Below are 23,776 nucleotides of genomic sequence, written 5' to 3' on the forward strand. Positions count from 1 at the left end.
TTTTAAAAACCTGGCAACCAGTATTGTGCCTCAACACTCTACAATGGAACAATTATTTATAAACCATTGATGAAACCGTCACATATATACCCATACGTCTGTCCTTTTCAAACTTGCTTCACTTTTCCTGCTCTGTGTACTAATTAATATGATTAAATGAGCAGAAAGACAAATGTGCTGTACCAGATGCAGACAACCTGCGCTCTCTTCGCTCTCTGCCAGTCTTCTGAGGTATAATACGGCAGTAAATCTCGGCTCCCCCCGGCCGGCTGGCTGATGGGCGGCTCGGCTCGTCGCTGCCCGCCCTGTGGGTGTGTTTAAGGCAAATGGGCCTCTGCATCCACCTGCTAGCGCCCTGCCTCCCTCCAGTCAGGAGCTCCCAACTTTCCAGCGGAGCACACGCTGCGCGCCCGGACCTCCTGGACACGGCGGGGACTTTTTGTTTCCAATTCCTTTTTTTGAAAAATTTATTCCCACGAGATGTTGAATGTAATCGAGCGAACACAGAATCTACTCGCCTCTCGGTGCCGCACAAGACTGAATTAGAGAAACATTTTTCTTCTTCTTTTCTTTTATTTTTTTTTTTTTGGTGTAGTTTTCTTATGCCAACTCCGGGGCCACGCAGTGCGCACAGGTACAGTCTCCCCTGATCCGCCCCTCAGCAGGGACTGTCCACCAGCCGCGTCGGGATTTTCTATTCTTATTATTGATTTCAACTTGGAGAGAGAGTGATCGATCTGTTGGAATTGGTTTGTTCAGTGACTTGCAAGGTTGGATCAGAACTTACATTCGGAAAGCTGTAAGGTAAGCCTCAATGTTTTATTCCCAAATTAACCTGCTCTATTATGAGTCTTACATAAAATCTTACCTGTCTGCAGCTGCGCGCTCTTTTAAAAATGTGATTTATTATTGGCACCATGCACCCCTGACTGCTTTAATCCCTGTTGCACGCCTTTAAATATTTAAATATCAATGTGTTGTTTAAATTTCGGATTGATCACAACCTGAATTCCCACATGAATTATTATTAGTGTTTATCTAATAGCTGTGCAGTTTAGCGTGCGCTCTAATACCACACCAGACTGTTTACAGTTCTGTCTTCCATGTGTAGCCAAGGCTGCCAGTCTGTTACGCACAGATTTCAGTCTAGAGCATGTTTCAGCAACATTCAGATCTTTTGCTTCCATTTTTAAAAATTCTTTGCTGCTGAAAAACATCGTGATAAATGTCTAAATGTGTGAAGTTTATACTGTATATTATTATTATTCTATGTTTATAACTCACTGAGGGTTTCTTAGGTTTCTTAATTGAGGTGAAATGTAAAAAATAAAATAAAATGAAATTAAAATGCAGAGTTTGCTGGAATTTATCTGTGTTGTAATAACTCCATCACATTGGTCCAACGTGTCACTTAATAACCTGCATTTAAAAAGACTTAAAGCATCAGTAGATGTGACTTATACGAATGTAATGGACTCATATGTTTCCATAAATGTTCCTTGTGCAAACTTGAGCTTAACGCGTTCAGATTTTCTCAGAGTATCTACAGTTTATGTGGCTTTGTGGGAATAATATGAGCCGGCTGTGAGTGTTTCACAATCCCCAGTGTCTTTTGTGAGCAGTGCCTTGTTTGATTTCATGTGCTTGTGTGAAGGACTTGGCCTCTGTCTCAGAATAAACAGCTGGATGGTTAACAAATTGTGAGTAAACAGCTGAGGTTTAAACAGCTGCTTTATGCTGATAAATCCGCTCCAGCCGACCCGTCTGTGGACTCTGAGGTCTCTGATGGTGCGTCTGAGATGGAGTCCAAAAGTCCAGAGTTTGGGGACTTTACAGACTGTGAAGGTCCAGTCAGAGAGGAAAGGATGCTTTATGGGAACCCAGAGTTGGAAAAAAGTTTCAATCGGGAAGAGGTGGCCTGTTAGACAAGTCTTTCTGATGATCCTGTGTGAATCACCGGTTGCTCCCTGGTGTTTATCATTCATTAACTCCAGACTTAATTGATGGGCACCGCTGCATTGTCAGGGAGGCTGGTTTAGCTGCCCCAGTGAGCGCCTGAGGCTGTCATCGTTTGTAACCCCTTCAGCAAGTCTTTAAGCAACAAGTAAGAATTGTAGTTTTAATTGCACCCAATCACAATGTTGTCTTTTTTTCCTATACCAAGCGAGAGAGACGAGGTAGAACCTGGTATTAGGTGCACCCATAATTACAGAGCAGCAGTGCACACGTGTGGCGTCATGAAGCAGGAATGTGTTGTCAGGAGAAAAGCTTCCCTCAGTCAGCGCGATCTTGCCATCAGTTTGTTGCACTCTGAAACACAAACATAATTTTTGCCAAATGGAAATGTGTGCACATCTCAAAAAAAAAAAAAAAAAAACTTGGCTCCTCTCCATCAGGACTTGTTGGGGTTATAAAGCTCCCAGAAATCTGGGCATAATCTCTTCACCTCAGTGCTTTATCGCCTAAAACTCACATGGATGGGGCCCCTGGGAGCCACTGATTTGACAAGTCACATAAATTAACAAACAGGACTTATTGTGGCAGATTCTGAGACACATTTTTTCTTTTTTTGTCCCTGCAGATTTTTTACAATTTAAAAACCGCTCTTTGGGTGCTATTGGAGGTTGGTGCACCATGCAGCTGGACGGTCTGTGCACGGTCCTCCTGGCACTGTCCAGCTTGGCTTTCGGGAACCAAGTGAGCAACGACCCACTGGCCGCTCCCCGAGTCTTCATCTCCTTCAAAGGTAGGAACCTGGACCTCCTCCTCCTCCTCTTCTTCCAATCTCCTCTTCCTTTTCGTGCCTCTCATTCTTGATTTGCTGCTGGTTCCCTAATATTTCCAGCTGTTTTGATTCAGTGTCGGTTTCTTAAACTCTGCCATGTGTTTGCTCAGTGAATGACTGATGACATGACAGTTGTAGAATTGGAGCGATTGTGGCTTTGATAAGTGCTGAAGGGTTTTGCAGAGGAAGAACTTAGAGCATCACTTGAGCCGTATTGAGCAGACCGCAAACAAATCATACAGCCCCCTCCTTTCCTGCCTTTCTCAGACCTGCAGGCCGTGTAATAACCACCAGATGCTTCCACTAGCCTATATTGCACAAACAGTTAAAAACACAAACAGTGATTGAGCACGATGCAAATGTAGAAGATTGTGTATGCCTTGTTCATTCTGAAACAATACACATGATTATTGTTTTAGTCAAGGAAAAGCAGCATCTTTATCTTCAATCATCTGTATTATAGAATCCCTAAATTGGAGCCACAAAAAAGAGATGGGATAATAAGCAGCATGTAATAACTCTATGGCCATTATGTGATTATTCCCCTGGTGAGGCTGACGTGTACTTTAGGGGTCTGCGTTTGTGCGTTTCAGCGGCCATGCAGATTAGGTGAGATGTGTTGCCGGGCTCTCCGGGGTGCAGAGGGAGAGAGAGGGTATTATCAAGAGCAAATTGCCAGGATCAGCCAAGCAGAGCGACGGTCCCCGGGGCCTGTCCTGCTCGGAGATCAAGCCTTTGATTAGCATCCAGAGAAAAGCTGAGGGAACCAGCAGCAGCAGCGCCCCTGTTTGCTTTGCTTTCCGTTTCCCAGCGCTCCCTGGTAGGACAAGTTGACTTAATTAAGTGGACTGGCACGGTTCATTGTTGAAGGCGTTTTCCTGCTTTAATCAAGTGGGATTTAACACATCAGTGAGCGCACATTCAGAGCTCAGCAGTTTTTTTTTCATTCTCCAGATATCATTTTAGTCCAAGGGCTGTGTTGTTTTTAGAGAGCTGTGTAAATTGTGTGTGTTTTCTTTCTTCACTCTAAAGGCTTTTTTACGAGCAGAGAAGCTTGTGCTTAGACGCATCTTTGGATGGCTGAACTCACCTCGAAATATATCTGAAAGCAGCGAACTACAGGCAGTGTTCTTTGGCTGACAGGGAAAAAAAGCTTGGCTCTGCTGCTTACCTGTGTGTGTTTGCCTCTCTAGTCAATATGAATTTCACAGTCTACTGCTGCTGCCTCTCTCAAAGGAATGCACCCCCCTCTCCATTCAATATTATGACTCTCTCTGCCTTAATTGCTTTTTGAGAGGCCCATGTAGTCCTTACCTTGGCAAGCCGGCTGCACTTCCCCTGATGCATCATGATGTGTTAAGTTTTTGCTTGAGCTGTTTGGGACGGCGGTCTGCCTCTGAGCAAGCAGCAGCTTTAATGGAACACAGTGTGAAGGCAAGTGTGGACGATATGCAGCTTTTTAACGCGCAACTGCAGGAAGGTTAATTATGAGGTCTCAGTTTATAATTATTGATCATTACGCCAGCGAGTCATACTGCGAAGAAAAACTTAAATAGCAGCTATAAACCTGCACGTCTCTCAGGGTGTTAAACTAAACACATGTTCCAAACTGATTAACTTGGTAGCTGAGGAGCGAGGTTAAGAACCATGACCTCCATCTGGGAGGCCCTCACTCTCCTATTAAAGCAGGTAGAGTAAATCATGGGACCTAATTGCTTTACTTTTGCTCCATGAAGTGTGTAGCGCTTTTATGAGGGGAAAACGCATTATGTGATATGGAGAAAAAACAGCCTCGAATCACTCAGAGGACACAGGAAGTTGAGCAATGTATCTGCTTGTACACATTTCAAAAAGATTAGCGTTTGTAAAGTCTCACGGATAAACCTTGGGAGTAGACTTTGTTCAGGCTTATCACGTCTTTTGCGCTTGTAAGCTGAGGAGAAAGGGCAGAGTGAGCAAAGCAAAAGGAGCCCGCCTCAGTTTAAACAGCAAGTGGTTGTAATCAGTGTCAGATGAGCAAAGTGAGTGTTTCAAACAATGAGGAGAGGAAGCAAAGCAAATCCTCCAAATATAATCACTTGACATTTTAGTGTTAGCTCAGACATGAGAGACTCATATCAGAGAGTTTCCCTGGAGGTGCTGAGAAGTTTATACACTTGATTTTAAAGCGAGACATTGGATTATAAAATAGTTCCTGTTTTTGAAAAATGGCAACATTTCAAAATAAAACACTTCACTTTTGCAGTAGGTGTGTGAAAGAACAGGGGAAAACATCCAAACTGTAATTTTACAACAGCGATTTAATGTGTGATTACATTTTCAACAACATTTACTGCATAGTAAATTTAAAATGTGATTGTGTGACCAAAGCAGGAAAGTTTAAACTCTGAGCCAGATGTGCTGCAAAATGTATGTGGTGTGGCTATTGAATAACAAATCTGGTTTTATGTTAGTTGGACTGCAGTGTGCATGCCTGAAACATGTAGTATATATTGATTAATGGGAAAACATTAACCCATGACGGTTTAAATATACTTTAATTAAATGAAGGTGAATTCCAGCATTAGTTTCATTATTTAACAGCCAAAACTCATATGTCTTACACTGTTGCTTTGCATTGTTTCAAATTGCGATTTGAATTTGAGGTGGAAACACAGAAACTGGAGTAGAAAAAAATAGAAAAGCAAGCAGCAATTTCTCTACACAAAGGTTCTATGCTTGACTGAAAAGGAAAAGTTGCTAAATGGGATGAAGTGCAATGAAAACAAACTGGGTGAATTAGCTGTGAAGCCTGAAATCTACACTCCCCTGTCCACTGAAACTTTCAATGAAGAAATGAAACACTGCTGCAGACCAAAACGTCACATCAGTGTTGATGTTTCCTCAAACGTATAGGTCACATTTTCATTATGTTTTCTGCACTTTTTTTCCCACTGGTGTTATTGTGATTACTTTGTTTTCTTCTGCAGTCAGTGGTCTAATGGCACATGAGAATTAGCACCATCAGCTGTTTACCGCAATGCGCTCAACTCCTGTAATTCATCGAAACCGTTTTTCACATTTACATGCCGAATGGAACTTTAGTCTCCCCCTTTTAGCAGTTAGAGTAATTATACAAACACTGTCTACTCATACTTATGCTTGGAGCTTCAAAGACTTTCCAGTTTCTTCTCAGTTCTTCCACAACAGGCTCCATGATTCTCTTCGTTGCTGGAGTCTTCTCCATCTCCGTTGCTACAGTTGCTCTTCTCTTTAGCTCTGGCGGAAATGTTGTTACAGCCGTCAGATTTAAAACTCCAGCATACTGTGAAATGTGGACAGATTTACCTGTCAGTGAGAGACTTAATCTGCACTGTGTGCACTTGAACATACTTTTAGCTTTAATGTTTTCTCATGTTTTGTCAAAATTTCTGAAAACTTGGTTCAAATTTGCTGTAAATTTAAATGAAAACTTAGTTGTCAAAACAATCACATTCTGGCATCTTTCTCATCTTGTCATTCCTAATTTAATTCTGGTCAAATGTAGTCACCACCAGATTGTCCCATTTTGCAAAGCTGCCGTCACTGAAGTGAAATGCTGAACGAACATGTCAAAGGATTGTGAGAGTGCTGCTTCGCCTCCCTGTGAGGCTCCTAACTCATTCAAGTGCTGCTGTAGCATGAGTCCATTAAGGGGTCAACTGATTTAGATTCTCATTCCTGTATCACACTGTGAGGTACAGAAAACACAACATTCTCTAAATGGACAAAAGACTCCTGGGGATTTTTTGGCGTGCCATGTTTTGTGATAAGTGTAACATTACTGCTGTTGGCCCACATACCCACTATGACATATTTCAGTTCATGCATTAAGCAGATCCAAACCTAAATCCATGCTTATGGCTCTGCTATTTCCAGCCCTATACCTCCCGTGAACCTCAGCCTCATCTGGACTGCCGTGACTTCATTCACTTAAAATAGTCACTGACCATCGCTTGTCCGGTCTATGCAGCTGTTTACATGGGTGTAACTGGTGACTAAAAACATTCCGTGTGGAGTTTTGCTTAGCAGATGAACAGGCAGCAGGGTTGGGAATCTCCATGATTGTAAATTTTCACCCTGAGCAGCCATGCAGACGTAACATGCTACTGAGGGTGGAGGCATGTCTAACACCACAGAGAGCGTGTGAGAATTAACACAGCACACCTTTTACCTTTTCCTCGTTTGGTGTTAATGAAATTTAAAACGGCTGCTCTCACAACTGCAGCAATGGAATTACGGTCTGTTCTACAAAGGAAAAGTCCTTTAAATGCCATAACATCATCAGGATTACAGCACGCTCCCTCCCTCCTCCCTCCTCCCTCCGAGTACCCGTAAGGCCAAATCCACTGGGATGACACCAGAATGTGGGTCAGCTTTGCAACAATACACTCGCTCAGTGCTGCCAGTGCAGGTGGCAGTAAAAGAAAGCTGCTCCGGCTCGTCATTATTCCGAATATTTCTCATCTGCACGCCCTCCAGTGAAAGGCTAACAGCAGGATACTATTTTTACTCCTCAGCAAAGTCTTTAGGCTATATCGGGTGTGAGCGCATGTGTGTGTTTGTGTGGGTGGGCGGCGGCATAGAGGGTTAGAAACTCCCCTTTGGGGTTGAATGCCATTCATTCTGGTATGTGTCGGCCCTTGTTGTGCGGTACATGTGTTTCTGAAGCGTGTGATTTGGCTTTTAATTCCCTGGAATAATAACAGATGAGGATTAAACTTGAAAATATGATCTAAAAAAGCAGTTTAGGAGTCTTGTTTTGATAAGTCAGCAGGTTGCTATCAGTTCAGCTCTGGGTTTGCCCTTTTACTGCCACCTTGTCACTTAGTCTAGTAAATGTTTAAACTGTTACTACTGTTGTTAATGCATTCAAGTGGTCACTTTCTTCTTTGAAGGAGGTATCGTGGTCAGAATTCTATTATGCTTTTATCACTGCTGATGTGATTAGGTATAACAGCATGCACATTAAAAAATGATTGCCTGTTTGAGCGACTTAATCGTGGTTTTCTTTAGACCAAGAATCTTTTACTGTTAAGTAAATACAGCATCACTTATTTACTCTGTGATCATTGCAGATAAACTCATTGCTCAGCCTCCTGTTTCCGTTTCATGTTGCAGGACTAATTTACCTCAAACACACTGGCAGACCTTCACTCTAACTGTAATGTTGCAGTTATTGTACGACCACATGTAGAAGCCACGAAACCGCTGCCCCAGTAGTCTGGCACTGCTGCTGATGTTTGGCTGTGATCTCTAATTACTGTTTGTGAGGGCCGTATATCCCCACAGTAGCAAAGTAATGACTGACAAAGCATTGAGAACCAGTATTACTTTGGCCATGTCCCAGACCTCAGCTTGTCTCCACAGCAGCAAAGCCCAGTTATATGTAGTGTAAAACTCTCTGCTCCCTCAGCAGGCACACAGAAGCCATTTGTAGCGCCGTGGTTAACCACCGAACGCAATCGGCGGGGTGGTGATGGTGGTTTAAGTGCAAACGCAGCTTGGTCCGGAGCAACTTGCACTCTGCTGTGATCCATCTGTCAAGACCGTCACTTAATTGTAAGGTCCTGGTTGGCATGAAGCTATTCTTAGTGGTGTAAAACATTTTAAATTCCATGAAATTGCTTAGTGAAGAGTGTTCATATTAGAGCAAAAACAAGGTCTACTCTTCTAGAAACAGTGTTAATCCTCCTCTCCTGTGAATATGATGTAAGAATTGTCCCTTTCACCTCTAGTTTGTGTTGATTTGTGCATTTGTTGTTTGTAACAGCAGCACTCCAAACTGTATGGAGACAGATTGTGTTGCATTTAAATCCACACATCACTATAGAAGATTATAAGATTGGTGCCTGGTACATGTGACTTTACTTGTGTATTAGATTACTGTAAAATGCCAAACCCTTTCTTACGTAGTTTTCATTTTGCTTCATATCTGTGCTGAAAAAACAATAAGTGCAAATGTCTTCAAAAAAATCAATATCAGAATAAGATGTGGCCCACCTTGAAATGCATTTATCTTGTTGTCAAAGTTAATTTCTGTGCATGTCGCGATATCTTTTCACTTCATTGAATTCCATTCAATTTTTGTAGCAATTGTGCATGAAATCAAACATGATTGCTGTCCGGTCACAGTCCTCATCCAACTTTAAGCATGAAAGATTATCTAGTCAGAGGTAATCACTGAGCACTGTATGTGTCCGATAGCTTCAGACTGACAGGTCAGGAATCGGAAATCGATTATCTGTCTGTTTCTGAGCCGTTGACACCTTAACTCTGCACCCTATTTGATGGATGACTGAAAGGACCATGATTACATTTTATTTCCAGACCAGTTACTACATTGTTTTGATTGGAATGCATTTAAGGCACCAATGAGGTTCAGTGCAGTGGATTTTATACATTTCAGCAAGCTTTATTCACAACAGTGCTATGTATGTGGTCCATGATTGCATTAAATATTGCACAAATTCATCTCAATAAAGTTTTGCAAATAAACGAAACTATATTTTAATCTGTCAGCTGTAAACAGCAGTATTACAGAAGACAGTAGCGCTGCCATTCTCAGCCCTCTGCTGTCAGGTATATGTGTGGGACAGACGTGTGATATTCCCTGAAAAAAAGATAAGTATGTTGGCACCTTTCAGCACATGGTCCCTGAATCCAGCAGTAATCTCATGTCCCATCTCTAATGGTGCCAATTTCCCTCTACAAATAAAAAATCGCGGTCATGGTGTCATCTCCAAGCTGCACCAGCCAACCATTAGCTCTGTCTGTGCCTCCCACCAGGCGCTGATGCTGCAGCTCCTGGAATATCTGTTTTATTCTCTCCTTGCCATGGCTGTTAAATGCACACAAGCCTTCCTTTATGACGATCCATGAATTGAGTCATTGTGTTTCAGCGTTTTAGAATATGGCGACTTGGCACCTTGCTCTACTTGATTCTCGTGCCATATGGCTGCAAGGTTGTAAAGTCTATCGTAGCTTGCTGCTTGGGTGGTCCTAAAGTTTGATAAAAGAGGAAGTCGTATCAGTGCTGGGATTATTTTTCCCCGACATATGGCCAGGGGTTTGCTGGGTATTTTTTGCGTGTGTGCAGAAGTGTTAGCAGATAACAAGGTCTTACTCTTCTCTGGGGGATTATAGAGAAGGTGACTGTCTAAATATAGTCAAACAAGGGCTGCAACTACAACTGTTTCATCATTAATTTGGCATTATTTTCTCAGTTAATGAGTGCATCACTTAATTGTTAAAAAGTCTCACAATTTCCAGGTACCCAAGGTGGCATCTTTAAATTGCTTGTTTTGACCACCCTTTAGGCCAGAGATATTCATTTTTCTGTCACACAGGACAAGGCAAGAGCTGCAACCATGAGATAAGTGGTACCTTTGCTGTCAAATTAGCTTCAGGTTCATTTTCTCATGAGCAGTTGAATGATTAATCAAACTAAACAGTGCAGCTCAGCTCAAGTCTAACATATCTTAGGATGTTTCCTACAGTTCTGTCTTCCCTCTACTACCCATTTTTCTTCCTTGGCATGGGAACAGAGAGTAAATGCACAGGGACCAGGCTGTTTGGAATTCCTTGCATGGCAGCGTCGCTCTCTTTTAGCATCTGCGGAAAGAAGGATATGTTGTGTTGAGAGCGTGGAGTCCCCTCTTTGGTCAGGGTTTCACCTGTGGAACAGCTTCCTGAGTCGGGTTACGGGCTCCGCCAGTGGATCGCCAGTGAAACTGAGAGTGTCTCTCAAAGACTGAGGACCCAGTGTTGTCTGTCCGTCTTGTCTTTCATGGCCGTGTTGTTGCATCTGTTGCCCCCCACCCTGAAACCTCCTCCTCACCAGACTGGAAAATACCAGCCAAATAGTCCAGATACTGTGAATCACTTTCTCTTAGCATAGCATCTTTTCCACATATGTTTTTATTTATGGAGCTACTATTGTACTATATCCGGCTTTACATGAAATGGCCAGAAACAGGGAGTTGGAGCATCACAAATCAAAAACAGAGCAGAGCTGATGCAGCAATGCCTTTTATGCTTATACGGAATATGGACCGAGATGTTAGAGCTCTAAACGTTTCCATATGTTACAACCAAGCACTAAGACAGCACTTGGGTATTTTCTGTAATCACAAAAGCTGCCAGGGGAAGCTTTTTCTCTCAGTGTGGTAGCTGGAGACCATGTCAGTCACATCTTGGGAGCCCTGTCAGGTGCGATTAAACTTTATGAAACTTCTCAGTGATGCAGAGAAACCCGCCAGTCACCATCTCTTGTTATGATACAGCCCTTGCCCTTTGTTCAGGAAATCGTTAATAGACAAAGATGTTTTCAGGTTTGACATATTGGTGATCTAATATGTTTGCCAAGCTTCAAGGTTGGTCTTTATTCTAGGTGGCATAATTACAACTTCCTGAGGGACTTCAAGTCTTTTCTCACCTGTGAAAACAGGGCATTGTTAGAGACTGGATGGACAGGTTGAGGATTCAGACTAGCTTTGTCTCTGCACCGCCGCTGTGGTTGAACATTGTGTATTCTTAGCGCTAGTGTTTCTCTTGTGGCAGATTAAGGTGTCAGGTAGAATAATGGTCTAGACAGATTAGACGGGTTCTTGGATTCAACTCAAACCTGCACCCAAGTTTTACAAAAGGGTCTATGCTTTAGAATGTGATGCTGTGTGATTTCTTTTACACAAGTGCTACTCAAGGGAAACACAGTGAATTAGTGGAAAAGATGGGAAGCAGTCTATAGAGGTGGGGGTAAGAATATGTGAGGGGAAAATGAATTCTGTTGCCAACTAGGTGAATGTCTCTGAGCCTCGCTATGAAGCGCTTCTTTGTGTTGTCATCTGGACAGAGGGATCTAAGACATTGTCCTGTCTTAGATTGTTAGACAAGAAATTACCTTTGTTTTTGATGCATGAAAAAGTGGACAATATTCAACTTTTAGTCATCTCCTATCAGTTCTACAGTACACCCCTTGAAGCCAACTTGTCAAAGCAACCCTTTGCAACTCATCGACAATGCTGCAAACCGACTCGTCTTCAACCTCCGCGAATTCTCCAGTTTCACCTCCCTCCACTGGTTGTCAGTAGCAGCTCGTATCACATTCAGAGCCCAATGCTGCCAGATTTTGAAGGTAGCTTCCCTCCTCCTCTCCTGCCCTGTACCTCCAGGCCTGTGGCTCCAGCCCTGCACACCACACCAGCCCCTCCCTGCTCTGCGTTGAGGTGCAGGAAGGCACTTGGCTCACTTGTTTGCTCTTGTTCCTTCCTTCCGGCTCCTGATTAGTTACCTCGCTCCAGCCCGAACAGTACAGTCACTCCCTTTCTGTGGTCGTAGGCTCATCTGTTTTAAAAGTATCACCTTCATACCTCTGAATCATATCCAGTCTTAACACTTTGGCTCACACTACCTGCTCAGGAAAGGCTTTTCTTTGTGTCTTTAGATTGGATTTTATTCATCTTGCATCACACTTTCTCCTTACATGGCCACTTAAAGGCTCACACCATTAGATCCACACTCTCCTCACCACTTGTTGGATGTAATTCTTTGGATTTTGGAATTAAAGTTGCCCTGTAGCTATTGTTATTCAATTTAACGTCTCCACCAAGCATTCAAGATTAAAGCTGTATCACTACTAAACAGGCATGTTCTAATGGATGAGGCACCTTCAATACAAGTGCACGTGGACGGTTGTTCATAGCCTGTCTCCAGGCTGCATGTGCCCATCCCTGAAGACGTTAAGTATATGGGAGTTTCTTCGAAAGGTCAAGTGGGAGAGCATGACCCTGACTGGGAAGGTCAAGGCAACTGCACCTCTCTGATCTACAACCTCTACATAATTTCTCACCCTCTGTCAGTGGGGGATTGAGTTTCAGATGCAGTTTGCTGCTCAGACTTGGGCCCACTAACATGACCTCTTTAAGTCCTACAGTAAATACACCAAGGCTCAGATGGTGCAATGAACTGTAAGGTCAGAATGAGGCAGGGAAAGATAAAATAAATGAAAAGTAGCGCAGGACAATCAGCTTGTCTGTCTCTGAGGCAGACATATCACATATCTCAATGAAAGTTGAGGCCCCAAAAAACACAGTAAGTATTTGAGTTTAACAATATTTGAACAATTTTTATACTTTTGCTGTGTTAAAATATCAAATATAACTAATGTCTTGGTCCACTGGGGCCCAAGATTGTTCACCATAGTCCGGCTACTACCTTGTGTGGTAATTTGCTGGTCTCTGTGTGTGAATGAGTGGCAAATGGTTAAGTGTTTTGGAATAAACACAATATAAATGCAACAGTTTGTGATTTGGGGAGGTTTTTTTTTTTGGCTCTTTTCTACTGTCGCAAAGTGTTTGCTCAAAGGAAATCCAAAAGGAATTTTGGATTGTTGAGTTTTCTGTTTAAAATGTGTCAGGCCTTCACCTTTGTTAAGTGCTATGAGGCAACTTATGATGTAAATTGGTGCCATATAAATAGAAATGAATTAAAATTAATGTTGATATAGTTTGCAAAAATACTGATTACACAAATGTCATGTCACTCCAGTGATGGCGAAGTAATTTGCTGACATGTGGCCTAAGTCCCTAATGGAAAGGCTGAGTGTGTTCAAAACATGAATGTGTAGTGTTCAAGAATAGAAACAACGCCTAAAAACACTCTTCAGCTGCAAGTTGTGCTCTACGTATGATGTGCCTGCTGTTAATCAGTGGTTAATCAGTGCAGTCAGTTGCATTGATTGGACTGGATTACGTATTAGATCAAAAGCTGAAACATCAGACTGATCGGAGCCAGACTTGGTATAATTTGGCTTCGTGTTACAGTTCCATAAAGTTCCCACCTTTATGATCGAATGCAGACACGGAGCAGCATTTGACCCTCTTTGCACAGGAAAACACAAAGAATCTATGTTCAAGTTTTCATTTGGTGAATTAGATCAGCAAAGCTTGGTATCCAGCCATGTGGTTTTGTTTGAGAGTCGGAGGGAAAGTAGTTTAGAGAGCTGAAACTGCATGCTGCACAGATCATTGTTTCAGAGTTCACTCGAGCATCTAAGGAGTAAATTGCAGTCAGCATTTCACCTCCCATCCAAACCTTTCAGCATGTTTGCTCCCTGCTTCCCACCTCCTCATCTGGTCACTGATGAGGTCATACACTATTCCACTTTGGTAAGGGGAAATGAGGCTGTTTGGAAGACACACTGAAGAGTTTAGCACATAAGAGTACTCAGGCATAATACAATGCATGCACTTTGATGCCTTTGTAGTGGCGTGGTTTTTGAAATGCTGATTTGGAGATTTCTCTCTCGCTGCCTCTTGCGTGTTGGTTGAGTAGGTGTTAATTGCAGTATGTGGGGATGGACTCTCGATCACGCCCATTGAGTCCGAGTCGGGGCCAGCGGTGACCCCCCGACAGGCTGTTTTTGTCATCCTTTCAGGCCCCCTCCTGCATCGGTGCCTCCTCTTGATTGGTGAAGGAGTGGAAAAAAGGGGGAACCCTGGCATGCAGTTCCCCTTGTTGTTGTTGTTGTTTGGCGTCGCCCACACACTCTACCCTCTGTGAAGGTCCTATAGCTGCAGGGGCGTTTGTGTAGGTTTGCCTCTTATTCACAGAAGTTCATTCACATTCTGGGAGACCTGGGGGTGGGCGTCAAACTGGCATCAGGCCTTTTTTTTGTCTATGAATGCGGCGGACAGCATCCCGCAGGCCTTTCTCTGTGCTGCCTATAGATTCCTCAGTCCAGGTCCAAGGAGCACCACTGAGGAGCTGCAAAGAGAGGACAGGGGTTTAGAGCGGAGGTGAAAAATGAGATCCTGGGATGGAGGGAAATAAAAGTCAGGAGGAGTAAAAAGGACTGTTTACATCTTCCACTCCAGTGTGGCGTGTTGCCAAACCAACACTGGGTGATGTGTTGCAATATGAAAGCACGGAGGATTATGAGCATCAGGGGGATTGTTTGTGAAACTATTTGGTAATGCCCTAATGTTGCTCACTTTGCTCAGTCACTCACATCCCCTTCTTTGATTCTCTGATCTCCCTGCTTGTCTGAGCGAGATGTACATGCTCTTGAGCTCTCCGAGTCTCTCATTGTTTTGTTAATCTTAAGATGGGGTGGTGTTACTGTGTGTCTAAGTCCCTGTTTGACTTCTTAACTCAGTTGCTTGTTTTCCCGCTTAGCTCTTCAATGGAGGGTTAATGAATACTTTATTGCCACTTTACTGTCTGGATCTTAGTGGCCGTATTTAATTTCCCCCCTAGGGACATCCTGTGGCGTTTCCCAGAGTTTTCGGTGCAGCCTACTTTGCATTTTCTTTCTGTGAGAAGACAAACGGGCCTAGAGTCCAAGACGAAGCGCTCTGACGGAGGGAGGGCAAGACAGAGAAAGGGGACAGCGAGAGGAAGGCAAAACGAGGGCTAGGATTTCACTCCTACTTCTTTCCCTCCGAGCTCTGAATCAGTCCAAAGTCTCTCTCATGGGCTACAGTGTGGATCAGGTTTTACCCCCACTCATCTTCTCCCACCTTCCAAAGTTCTGGCATGTGTATGTTTTATCTTCCAGGGTGGAAATAAAAGACAGACAGCCAGGGTGCACAGTGAGGAATAGAGTTGCAGGAAGTGTAAAAGTTTGCTGGATGAGCTTTCCAGGTTAGAAAGTAAAGTTGCACGCACAGAAAGCCCCGTCGGTAACGGTACACTGTTGGACGTGTCCATATTCTGTCACTTAGCCGGAGTTCGGCTCCACTGGTGTGCAATCAGGCAGCCCTCCATACATTTGTCACCATTGTGGTTGTATTTCTGCTCCAACAAACTCCCAACTCCACCTCAGGTTGCTAATGACTGATATCGTCACCCACCTTTGAAAGTGTTTCTGCTCATAACTCTGTCAGACGGAGCTCTGTAACGCAGCTCAACTGTGACGAGTGTTTGCTGTTTTAAAGCCTGTAATTAAGTCAGTTAAACTCCCCTTTTTCCATCACAGCGCTCAACCACAGAAAGGGGTTCTAGGGGGTCCCAGTGCCCACCTCAGTCTCGCACTGGACCCCGTGGTGAGCGATGGCTTTTTAATGGAGGCCTCCCAGCCGCCAAAAAAGAAAGCTAGTGGAACCAACCCGAGGGGAATATTTGAAAGTTTGGCGAAAAGAGCAGTAGTGAATAAGCAGCCCTTCCTGTTTTCTTAAATGTGGAAGTCGCATTGAGCAAAGGTAATTGATCGGAACTAATTAGCGGCTCAGAGATAAACGATGGTTAGGTGAGATGCTGCGCTTTTAATGGCACACTGTAGGGACTGAGCACTCAGTGGAATTAACTCTTTACTAGCCGTGTCGAGGCTCATGGTGAAGCTCAGCCGTGTGTTTGTGTTTGTAGGATCAACTCCAAGGTGCCTCAGTACTCACCAGGAGTGCTGGAGTGTGTGGAAATTGTTCGTAAATCTAAGTAAAGCAATTACTTTCCAACATATTTTTTATACGGAATGTATTGCATTAGGATTAAAACTTACAGTTGGGCAATGCTTGGACTTGTGCAGTGATGCAGCAGGTGCTTTCAATTCAAACACTTGTCGCATGTGACAGTGTAAGTTCCTGCTGGATGTGGCCGTTTGACCCAGGGTTCCATACATGGACTCTCATTAGAAACAGCACATATATTGTATGTTCTTCCACAACAGAATCAAAGAGCCAAAGCACAGCCAGAAGTAAATATATGGTTTGCAGGGCTGAAGGAAGAGCAGGAGTAACTTTTGGCAGGAGCTATAGCAAGAGTGCAGTAAAATCAACATGGAAGCAGAAAACCATGTAAAATTTCGAATTATACCCAGGTTAAGTTGCATAATATTAACTTGCTATTTTCACCCTGTCAAAACACGACAGAAAGAAAAGAATCCAACTAGCAAGTTGTGTCAAGTTCTGAAATAGTTTTAGTGCGCAAACACCACAGTCGCTGATAAATGCAGCGATGAATCTTTTCACAGCCGGGGCCGCCCTCTGCTCCTTTATGCTCCCAGGTTTAACACATCACATCCCCACGTCTCCGTCTTAGAAACGAGCTCCAGCTGCTTGGCAAAGGCTGCCTCTTGAGACGTCAAGAAAATTCACTTTCATGCGTTAATCCGAGGGGAAGCGTGAGCAGGCTCTGAAAAGAGCTGTCATGACCCCAGACAATCACCGACTCACCTGATATTTTAAACGTCAAAGAGTTTCCTCTCCTTTTTAATTCTCCTTTATAGTTTTTGAGTTCATTGTGACAGATGCTCTCATGTGATATTAAATGTTTGTTGACGCGCCTGCGGACATTACCATTCTTTGTGGTTTGGGTGTCACACAAACTCCGCTGTGAGCAATCTAGCAAATAAATGCTTTTAATTAAATGCTATTTCAACAAGAGATGTAAGATATAAAACCATGCCAGTGTGCTTTTATATCCCTCCTCTCTTTAATGTGGTACATAATAGATTTAATCAGAAATCGGGATTGGAAAGTGATGGATGTGTTGAAGGTAAGCGTTCCTGTTAAATGCTCCATTTCAGTGGATCTTGAATCTGCAGCCTTGGTTCAGACTCCATCTCTCTCATGCTTGTTAGGAAATAAAAAGACCTTGAGGTTGATTGTGATAAATATCATCTGAAAAAACGAGCCCTTGCCAGCAGTACGTCATTGTTAACCTCACTGGGCTGTGGAGTGAGCAGATATTTATGGTTTATCTCTCTGTTGTGTCAGGAGAAGCACCTGTGAAAAACTAATGCCAAAAACAATCTATGGTATGTGTTGTCTTGGGACTACATAATAAGATGAAGATGTGACAATTTGCACGTGTAGAATCGTTTTTTAACTCATTGTCTGCGTCATGATACAGTGATAAGTGTTCCCAGAGCTGCTCTGTAGTACATAGCAGCTCACCCACATGGTGTTGCTGCCAAACCAAGTGTGGTTTATGCAAACAATGAAGTCCGTAATATGCAGCATGTGTTAAAAGGACCATTCAAATACTGCATGTCTGAGTCCATTAGTTACAAATTGCATGCACTTTGCTGTACATCACAATTCTAACGATGCAGATTGTTAATTGTGCTCGTCATATTGTACTTGTCAGACATTTGCCAACATTAGTGGGGTCTGAAATTGAACTTGCATGGACATGAAAGTTGTTTGAGATCATATCAGTTTCAATTATTGTTGCAGGTAGAAACAAAGTCAGGAACTGACTCACGATTAACAACTTTTTAAAAACTTTTTTTCCAGTTGTGAGCTTTCTAATTTGCATCTTATTGAAAATCTTCTGGTGAGGTAAAAAAATTAAATCTGTTTGCAGTTTTGTAGAAAAGCGTATCTGTCAGCTATCTGACGTACACAATTTGTTTTCAGTGGGCTAAAATACGGCATGACCCTCTAATGGTGATGCACACTGATTAATCTCCCACTATTCCCAGCGGTGATATATGCAGCAGTTAATCACACATTATTCCCAAATATTTTCTCTGCAGTGAACTCTCTGGCTGAGATACAAGCCATACATCTCAGATGAATACTCCACATTCTCAAGATAAACTTGCCTGGGGAGGAAGATTACTCTCTCCTCACATGGAGGTTCCAGAGGAGCTCTGTTTTGACTTGTCTGGCTTAATTGCTGTGTCAATTAAAATGTTTTTCTGCAACATCATGCAGGCGAGGCAGTGGCCGCGAGAATCACGAGAGGCTCCGGCTTGTTCACAGCTGCTGCTGTGTTGATGAAGAGACAGTGAGAGAAAGTGAGCTTTGGCTTGCAGGGGAGCAGAGCTGCTCTATTAATCGATTTCAAATCAAAATTGCAGTTTGAACCATTACAGTCTGCACATTGCAAGGGGGCAGTTTACTTTATGCAGAATAAACTGTGAAAGAATTAATAGCAGTGTCCTTTTTAAAAAATGACACTTTTGGTGCCTCATATGGTAGCGCTTCATCACATGTTTTAAATCCATCACATAGTGAATACTTAACTGAAGCTTAACTTAAAAAAATGTAATCACTATATCTGACTGAAAAATGCCATTTAGATATTTTCCTCAAATTGTTCAAACTGACCAAGGAGCTAAAGTAGTAAACAGCCAAACAAAAAGCATGAGTTGTGTGTTCTTATCCACTCTGTGACAGCAGTAAACAACGAGAATCAAGATGTAAATACAAAGTCTATACAAGTCTATATAGAGTGGATTTGTCCTCAAGGAAAATGACTGTTTTGGGAAACTGTCACAGACAAGGCAATTTTTAAGAGTATAATGAAATGAAGTCACTTAAACAGAAGGAAATCAACTATTAGGTGCCTTTACCATCTAAATTAGTGCCTTCTGATTGGAAATGATGTGAATTTATGTTAATGTTATCACCGTGACCCTCTGCAAATCTGTTCTACATCATCACAGAGCCAAAGATAACATGTCAGATAACAGCTTCCACATTGGAGCAGAGTTTTGTTCTCTTTGGCGATATGTAATCTATTAATGTGGTCCCCCTTTGGGACACGAAGGACTCGACCCGTGATGGGTTTCATACTAAATTGGCGGTTAATTGCTGGTTGCTGCAGGGCCACAGAAGAGTGTGAGAACAAGGCAATTCTGTCCAAAGAAGAATTTACTTAAACTGTCCTCACTAAAAGAACAACAGTCCCTCAAATAAAATAAAGCCCTCTAGTGGTCATGTTGGAGCAAAGCAGATCAGGTTGTTACTAAAGAGCTGTAAATTTATGTAGGGAGGAGGTCAGGGTGGATGGATGGGCCACATTAAAGTGGTGGTCCAACCTTTCAAGACTTGTTTATTTCCCATTTCCTACTACAAGTAAACTTTATTTTTATATAGCTTGACCGAGATAATTTCTTAACCTTAAACACAGGTTCATTTTGATGACAAAGGTCCCCAAACCTTTAAGCAGCAGTCACTGACATCCAAGGCAGGATGTTTACCTAACCAAGACAAAATGCACGCTACCTTTGGTGATAATGTTCATGAATTCTCTCTTATAAGATTCTTACTTTTCTAAACCCGTGTGTCGTGTTCTACCACTGATAATCTTTTCAACTCAAAGATCCATCACTCAAACCAAATCCTGGATCATATGAAATCTTGTTCATACCTGTAACCACCACCAAGTCAGGCATTTTTTTTAACACCTTGCTATTTTTGGTCTGAACATGTACTAATGTCTTTGCTCCAAAGTGGAGCCCTCAGGCTCTGACAAAGTAGAACATTTCCTCAAACCGGGATAAACTGGAGCTAACTGCAATTATCTTAGTTACATGGGGTCCCCAAAAGGCTGTCCTTCACCTGTACATTTTGTCATTTCGCTCTTCCGGTCCTTCTTTGTTATTTGTGTCAGAAGATTAACTGATTATTTTCAAAGTTGTACTGTCTCCAGTCTATTTGCAGAGAAAAAGCAAATACCTTCTCACTGAAAAAAACAAACCTTTAGGCCCGGGGTGCCTCCTCCCCTCTGGTTTCTTGTCTTTACCATCTAGGAATTCACTGTGAACAAAAGCTGTATTTTAGCCACTTTGCAATCCATACTTCCGACCTCTCCTGTAGCTCATTACCTACTGCCAGAACTACTCCAGAGGAGGGCTGCAGGGTCACAGTGTAGGATATCCTGACTGTCAGTCAAATGTCAAGGCTGTCAGGTGTGTCGGATTTTAAATCCAAGTGGGGAAAAACAGACCGGTCATTAAAATCTCTCAGGGAGGCCGAGTTTTGATTTTTGCCAAAGCTGCGCATATTTCCATAGCTGTCAAGGTGTCTGTATGTCTGCTGTCATGTGAGGATGTCACCTCAGGCACGATGGAGTCGAAAAAGACAAGTTTCCTCTGGATTAATGAGGAAGGGAGATGATGATGGGGGGGCAGATGAGGAGTTAAGTTGGAATCGGATCTTGTTTTCAGTGCGTCTTCTTTTAGTAGACTTTAGTGGACTCTTCAGCCTTGTGCCCTATTGCTGATTCCAGGTCATATGGGACTGATATTGTGACCTGTGGATGGATGCTGTGAAATGTGATTAAATGCTGAGCAGTTTGCCCCCTCGGAGTAGATGCACCACAGGATTTAGAGTGGTTGTAAAGGAAATGCATTTTGGGTTGTACCACTTTTTCTCTCAGTCAAGCGACCCTGAAGGAATATCAGAGGGAAAATGAAAGAGTCAAGTAAATGGACAGGGATTTAAGTGACATTTAACCACATTTCATTGAGTCCATAGTGTTTGTTGTTGTGGTTGTCTGATAAAAAATTTAATCTCAGTAGCACTGGCCTATAGGGAAAGCAGTCAGAGTGTATTGTAGTACAGTAAAGTTGTTTGGTCCGTTTAGACCTTTCACTTACCCTCCTGCTCCCCTCCCACCTACTCCCTGCTGTGTTCTGCTGTCATGCCAGCCTCAAATGTTATAAATCACAGTGGATTTCGAAGCCTTTTCAGGGGTTTGTGTAGGGGAGTCCTTTTGTAAGCTTCAAATGTTTGGGGTCAAAGCCGGGCTATCATGCACCCAGAAGAATTATGGATGTGTGAAGTACGAGTTTGTTATTGAAATGATAAAAGGAAGTCCTGTAGGGATAGTATATCATACCACTTCACAAAAAAACACCAGAAAGGTTGTTGGAGGGAGTGTGGACTTGTCAAATAAGGAGGGTGAGTGTTCAGAAGGATGCAAAAAGCTTTTTTTTTTTTTTTCTCCACCTGGTTGTAGCGCCACACTTCTGGAGAGCAACAATGTTGACCTCTAAGTGCACTCAGTCTCTTAGAGAGATTGCAGCCTGTGACGGACCACGATGCCGCCCCATTAGCTGAGATAAGGCGGGAAGGGATTGAGAAGCTCAGATCAATGAGTCATTATGGGGAGTGCAAAGCGTTTGCGGCCCGAGCGAGATGCTTACAGTAGTGGCTTAGCGGCAACGCAGCCCAGCAATCCCTCGGTCGCTTCCCACCAACCCACAGTGAGGCCGTCCTGATGGAAAAAGCCGACAGGATTTTCTCCAGATTTACAGATGATTCCATGTCAAATATGCTATCCAGGAATAATGAGACAAGGCATCAACCTTTTCACCTCACGCTTTTCAGCTTTCCAGAGAGAGACTGTAGTTTTATTATCTTGCCGTGGTTTACCTTTATTTCCCGTTAATGGAGTCTGCTTTTCTGTGGAATGTAGTAGTAACACATACGGATTGGCTGCATTCCTTGTACCGTTGTATCCTGTGTTTTTTCACGTGAAGAGGATTTAGCTTTGATTGAAAAGAAAACTGGCCTTTTCACCTGGGTGAGAACAATGTTAAAAGATTTTATAAGATAGTTACCATTTACCACAACTTAGATCTAACTTCTGTACTTGTAGCCATCACTCATTTAAGCTAAAGTGACGTATTGAAAAAAGTCATTGCTGAGCTCTGAAGCCGTCACTTTATTTGAATGTAAAACGTAAAGCATGAACACCTACATTACTGCAGAGGAAATGATGTTTTTTCACAACTACAGAACTGCAGCTGGTCACAAATTGGCGGTTTGGGTAATAATTTTACACCTGTAAAGGTTTGGCTTACCTGGTCACATGTATGATTAGTTGAGTTTGTTTACTCTTTCTGACTTCTTTTTAACAAAATTTACTTAGTGCAGTTTGGCTACCATCTGGAAACTTTCAGGCATTACAGTTTAGAGTAAATAAAAAATCTGAGGTGCAACAAGTGAGCAGTAATCTTGTGTAATCAACAATATTATCATTCCGTGCTAGGGCTGCCACTAATGTTTTTCTGTTGATTTATCTCGAAACTATTTTATCGATTAGTCAATTAATCTGAAAGATCAATTTTCCTTCAAAAATCTAAATGACCATTTCGTTTAAGGGAATTTCCACAGTTTAACAAAAAGAAAAGGTGTTTATTTAAGTCAGTAGCGGAAATCTAGAAGAAACCCAAGTTTCTTTCAAACCCCTTAAAGTGAAAAGGTTCAGTCTGTTTATTAAGCAAAGTGCAACATGGACATGGTAGATATTTTTTATTATGTATTTTTTCACTGATGATTTTAGTAGCTATGAATTCTATGAAATTATAGCCAAATTTACAGTGAGTGATGAATTTGCCAGACAACATTATGGTTAGAAAATCAGGATTTTAGTGGTGCAGACAAGCAGCCTGGAAGTGACTACAGGTTAACAGGTAGTCTTAAAATGGCATAATTCTCTATTTTTTTCTTTATCAGAAACAGAAACAGAAGAATATATAAATGACACCAATTTTATTGGAAATTCAGCTGTACAAAAACACAGTATATGTAAGCATGGAGAGGATGAGAGAAGCAAACAAATATGGTGCTTTTGTGCTTCCTGTGTGTTTTGTGTTACATTACTGAAACTCTGCATGATGTACAAAGCGCCTTTTGTTGTGTAATAATTTGAAGTACTCACATACTTAAAAAGCCTTTTGTGTTGAGTAAACTTTTACACTAAACCAAGTTGGACTTTGACTTTGCTTTTCTTTAATACTGAAGTGCCAACTGCAAATGAACAATAACTGGAGCCAAAAATGACATCATGACACAGCAATTATTGTAATAATGAAGAAAAACATTTGTCATAATTAACTGCAGTAAAACGCATGCATTCAGTGTTTTCTGTGCTGGACTGATGTGCTTTTGTGTTGGCAGATGACAGCAAGATACATGCTGGAAACAGATACTGGAAACAGATGCTGGAACCTCCCATTTGTTTAGTTTTTTTCTGTTGGTGCAGTTTGGTGTGTTGTGTGCTGAGACAATGCTCTCCTTGCTGGACTACCAATTTAAATGCCCCATCTTTCCTGAGGCACACTGCTCCCCTAATAGCCACCTCTCTGTGTTACTCCCTGACTACATTTTGGCTGATATTGATCCAACTTGAAAGGTGAGCCCTTAAGTGAATGTGTAAAAAGTCCTGGTAATCAATGATTGACAGTTGGTATTTCCCTCATCAAGGTCACCTTGCCAATTTCAGCGTGCAGAA

At 42.4% G+C, this 23,776-nt stretch overlaps 1 protein-coding gene across 4 annotated transcripts in view; it reads left to right on the forward strand.

The window, feature by feature from the left end:
* Nucleotides 1-363: 363 nt before the first annotated feature.
* The window catches only part of sema3fb (sema domain, immunoglobulin domain (Ig), short basic domain, secreted, (semaphorin) 3Fb), a 63,913-nt gene continuing 40,500 nt past the window's right edge, over nucleotides 364-23,776 (forward strand). For 3 of the 4 annotated variants that reach the window (XM_055010450.1, XM_023271926.3, XM_055010451.1), the window contains exons 1-2: nucleotides 364-804; nucleotides 2,582-2,746. In XM_055010450.1, coding sequence (XP_054866425.1) covers nucleotides 2,635-2,746 — 112 coding nt within the window. In that variant the 5' untranslated portion in view covers nucleotides 364-804; nucleotides 2,582-2,634. The remainder of the gene's footprint in view (nucleotides 805-2,581; nucleotides 2,747-23,776) is intronic. The other variant, XM_055010449.1, reaches the window with a different exon arrangement.

The sequence above is a fragment of the Amphiprion ocellaris genome, chromosome 5 (genome assembly GCF_022539595.1).
Source record: "Amphiprion ocellaris isolate individual 3 ecotype Okinawa chromosome 5, ASM2253959v1, whole genome shotgun sequence".
Lineage (NCBI taxonomy): Eukaryota > Metazoa > Chordata > Actinopteri > Pomacentridae > Amphiprion > Amphiprion ocellaris.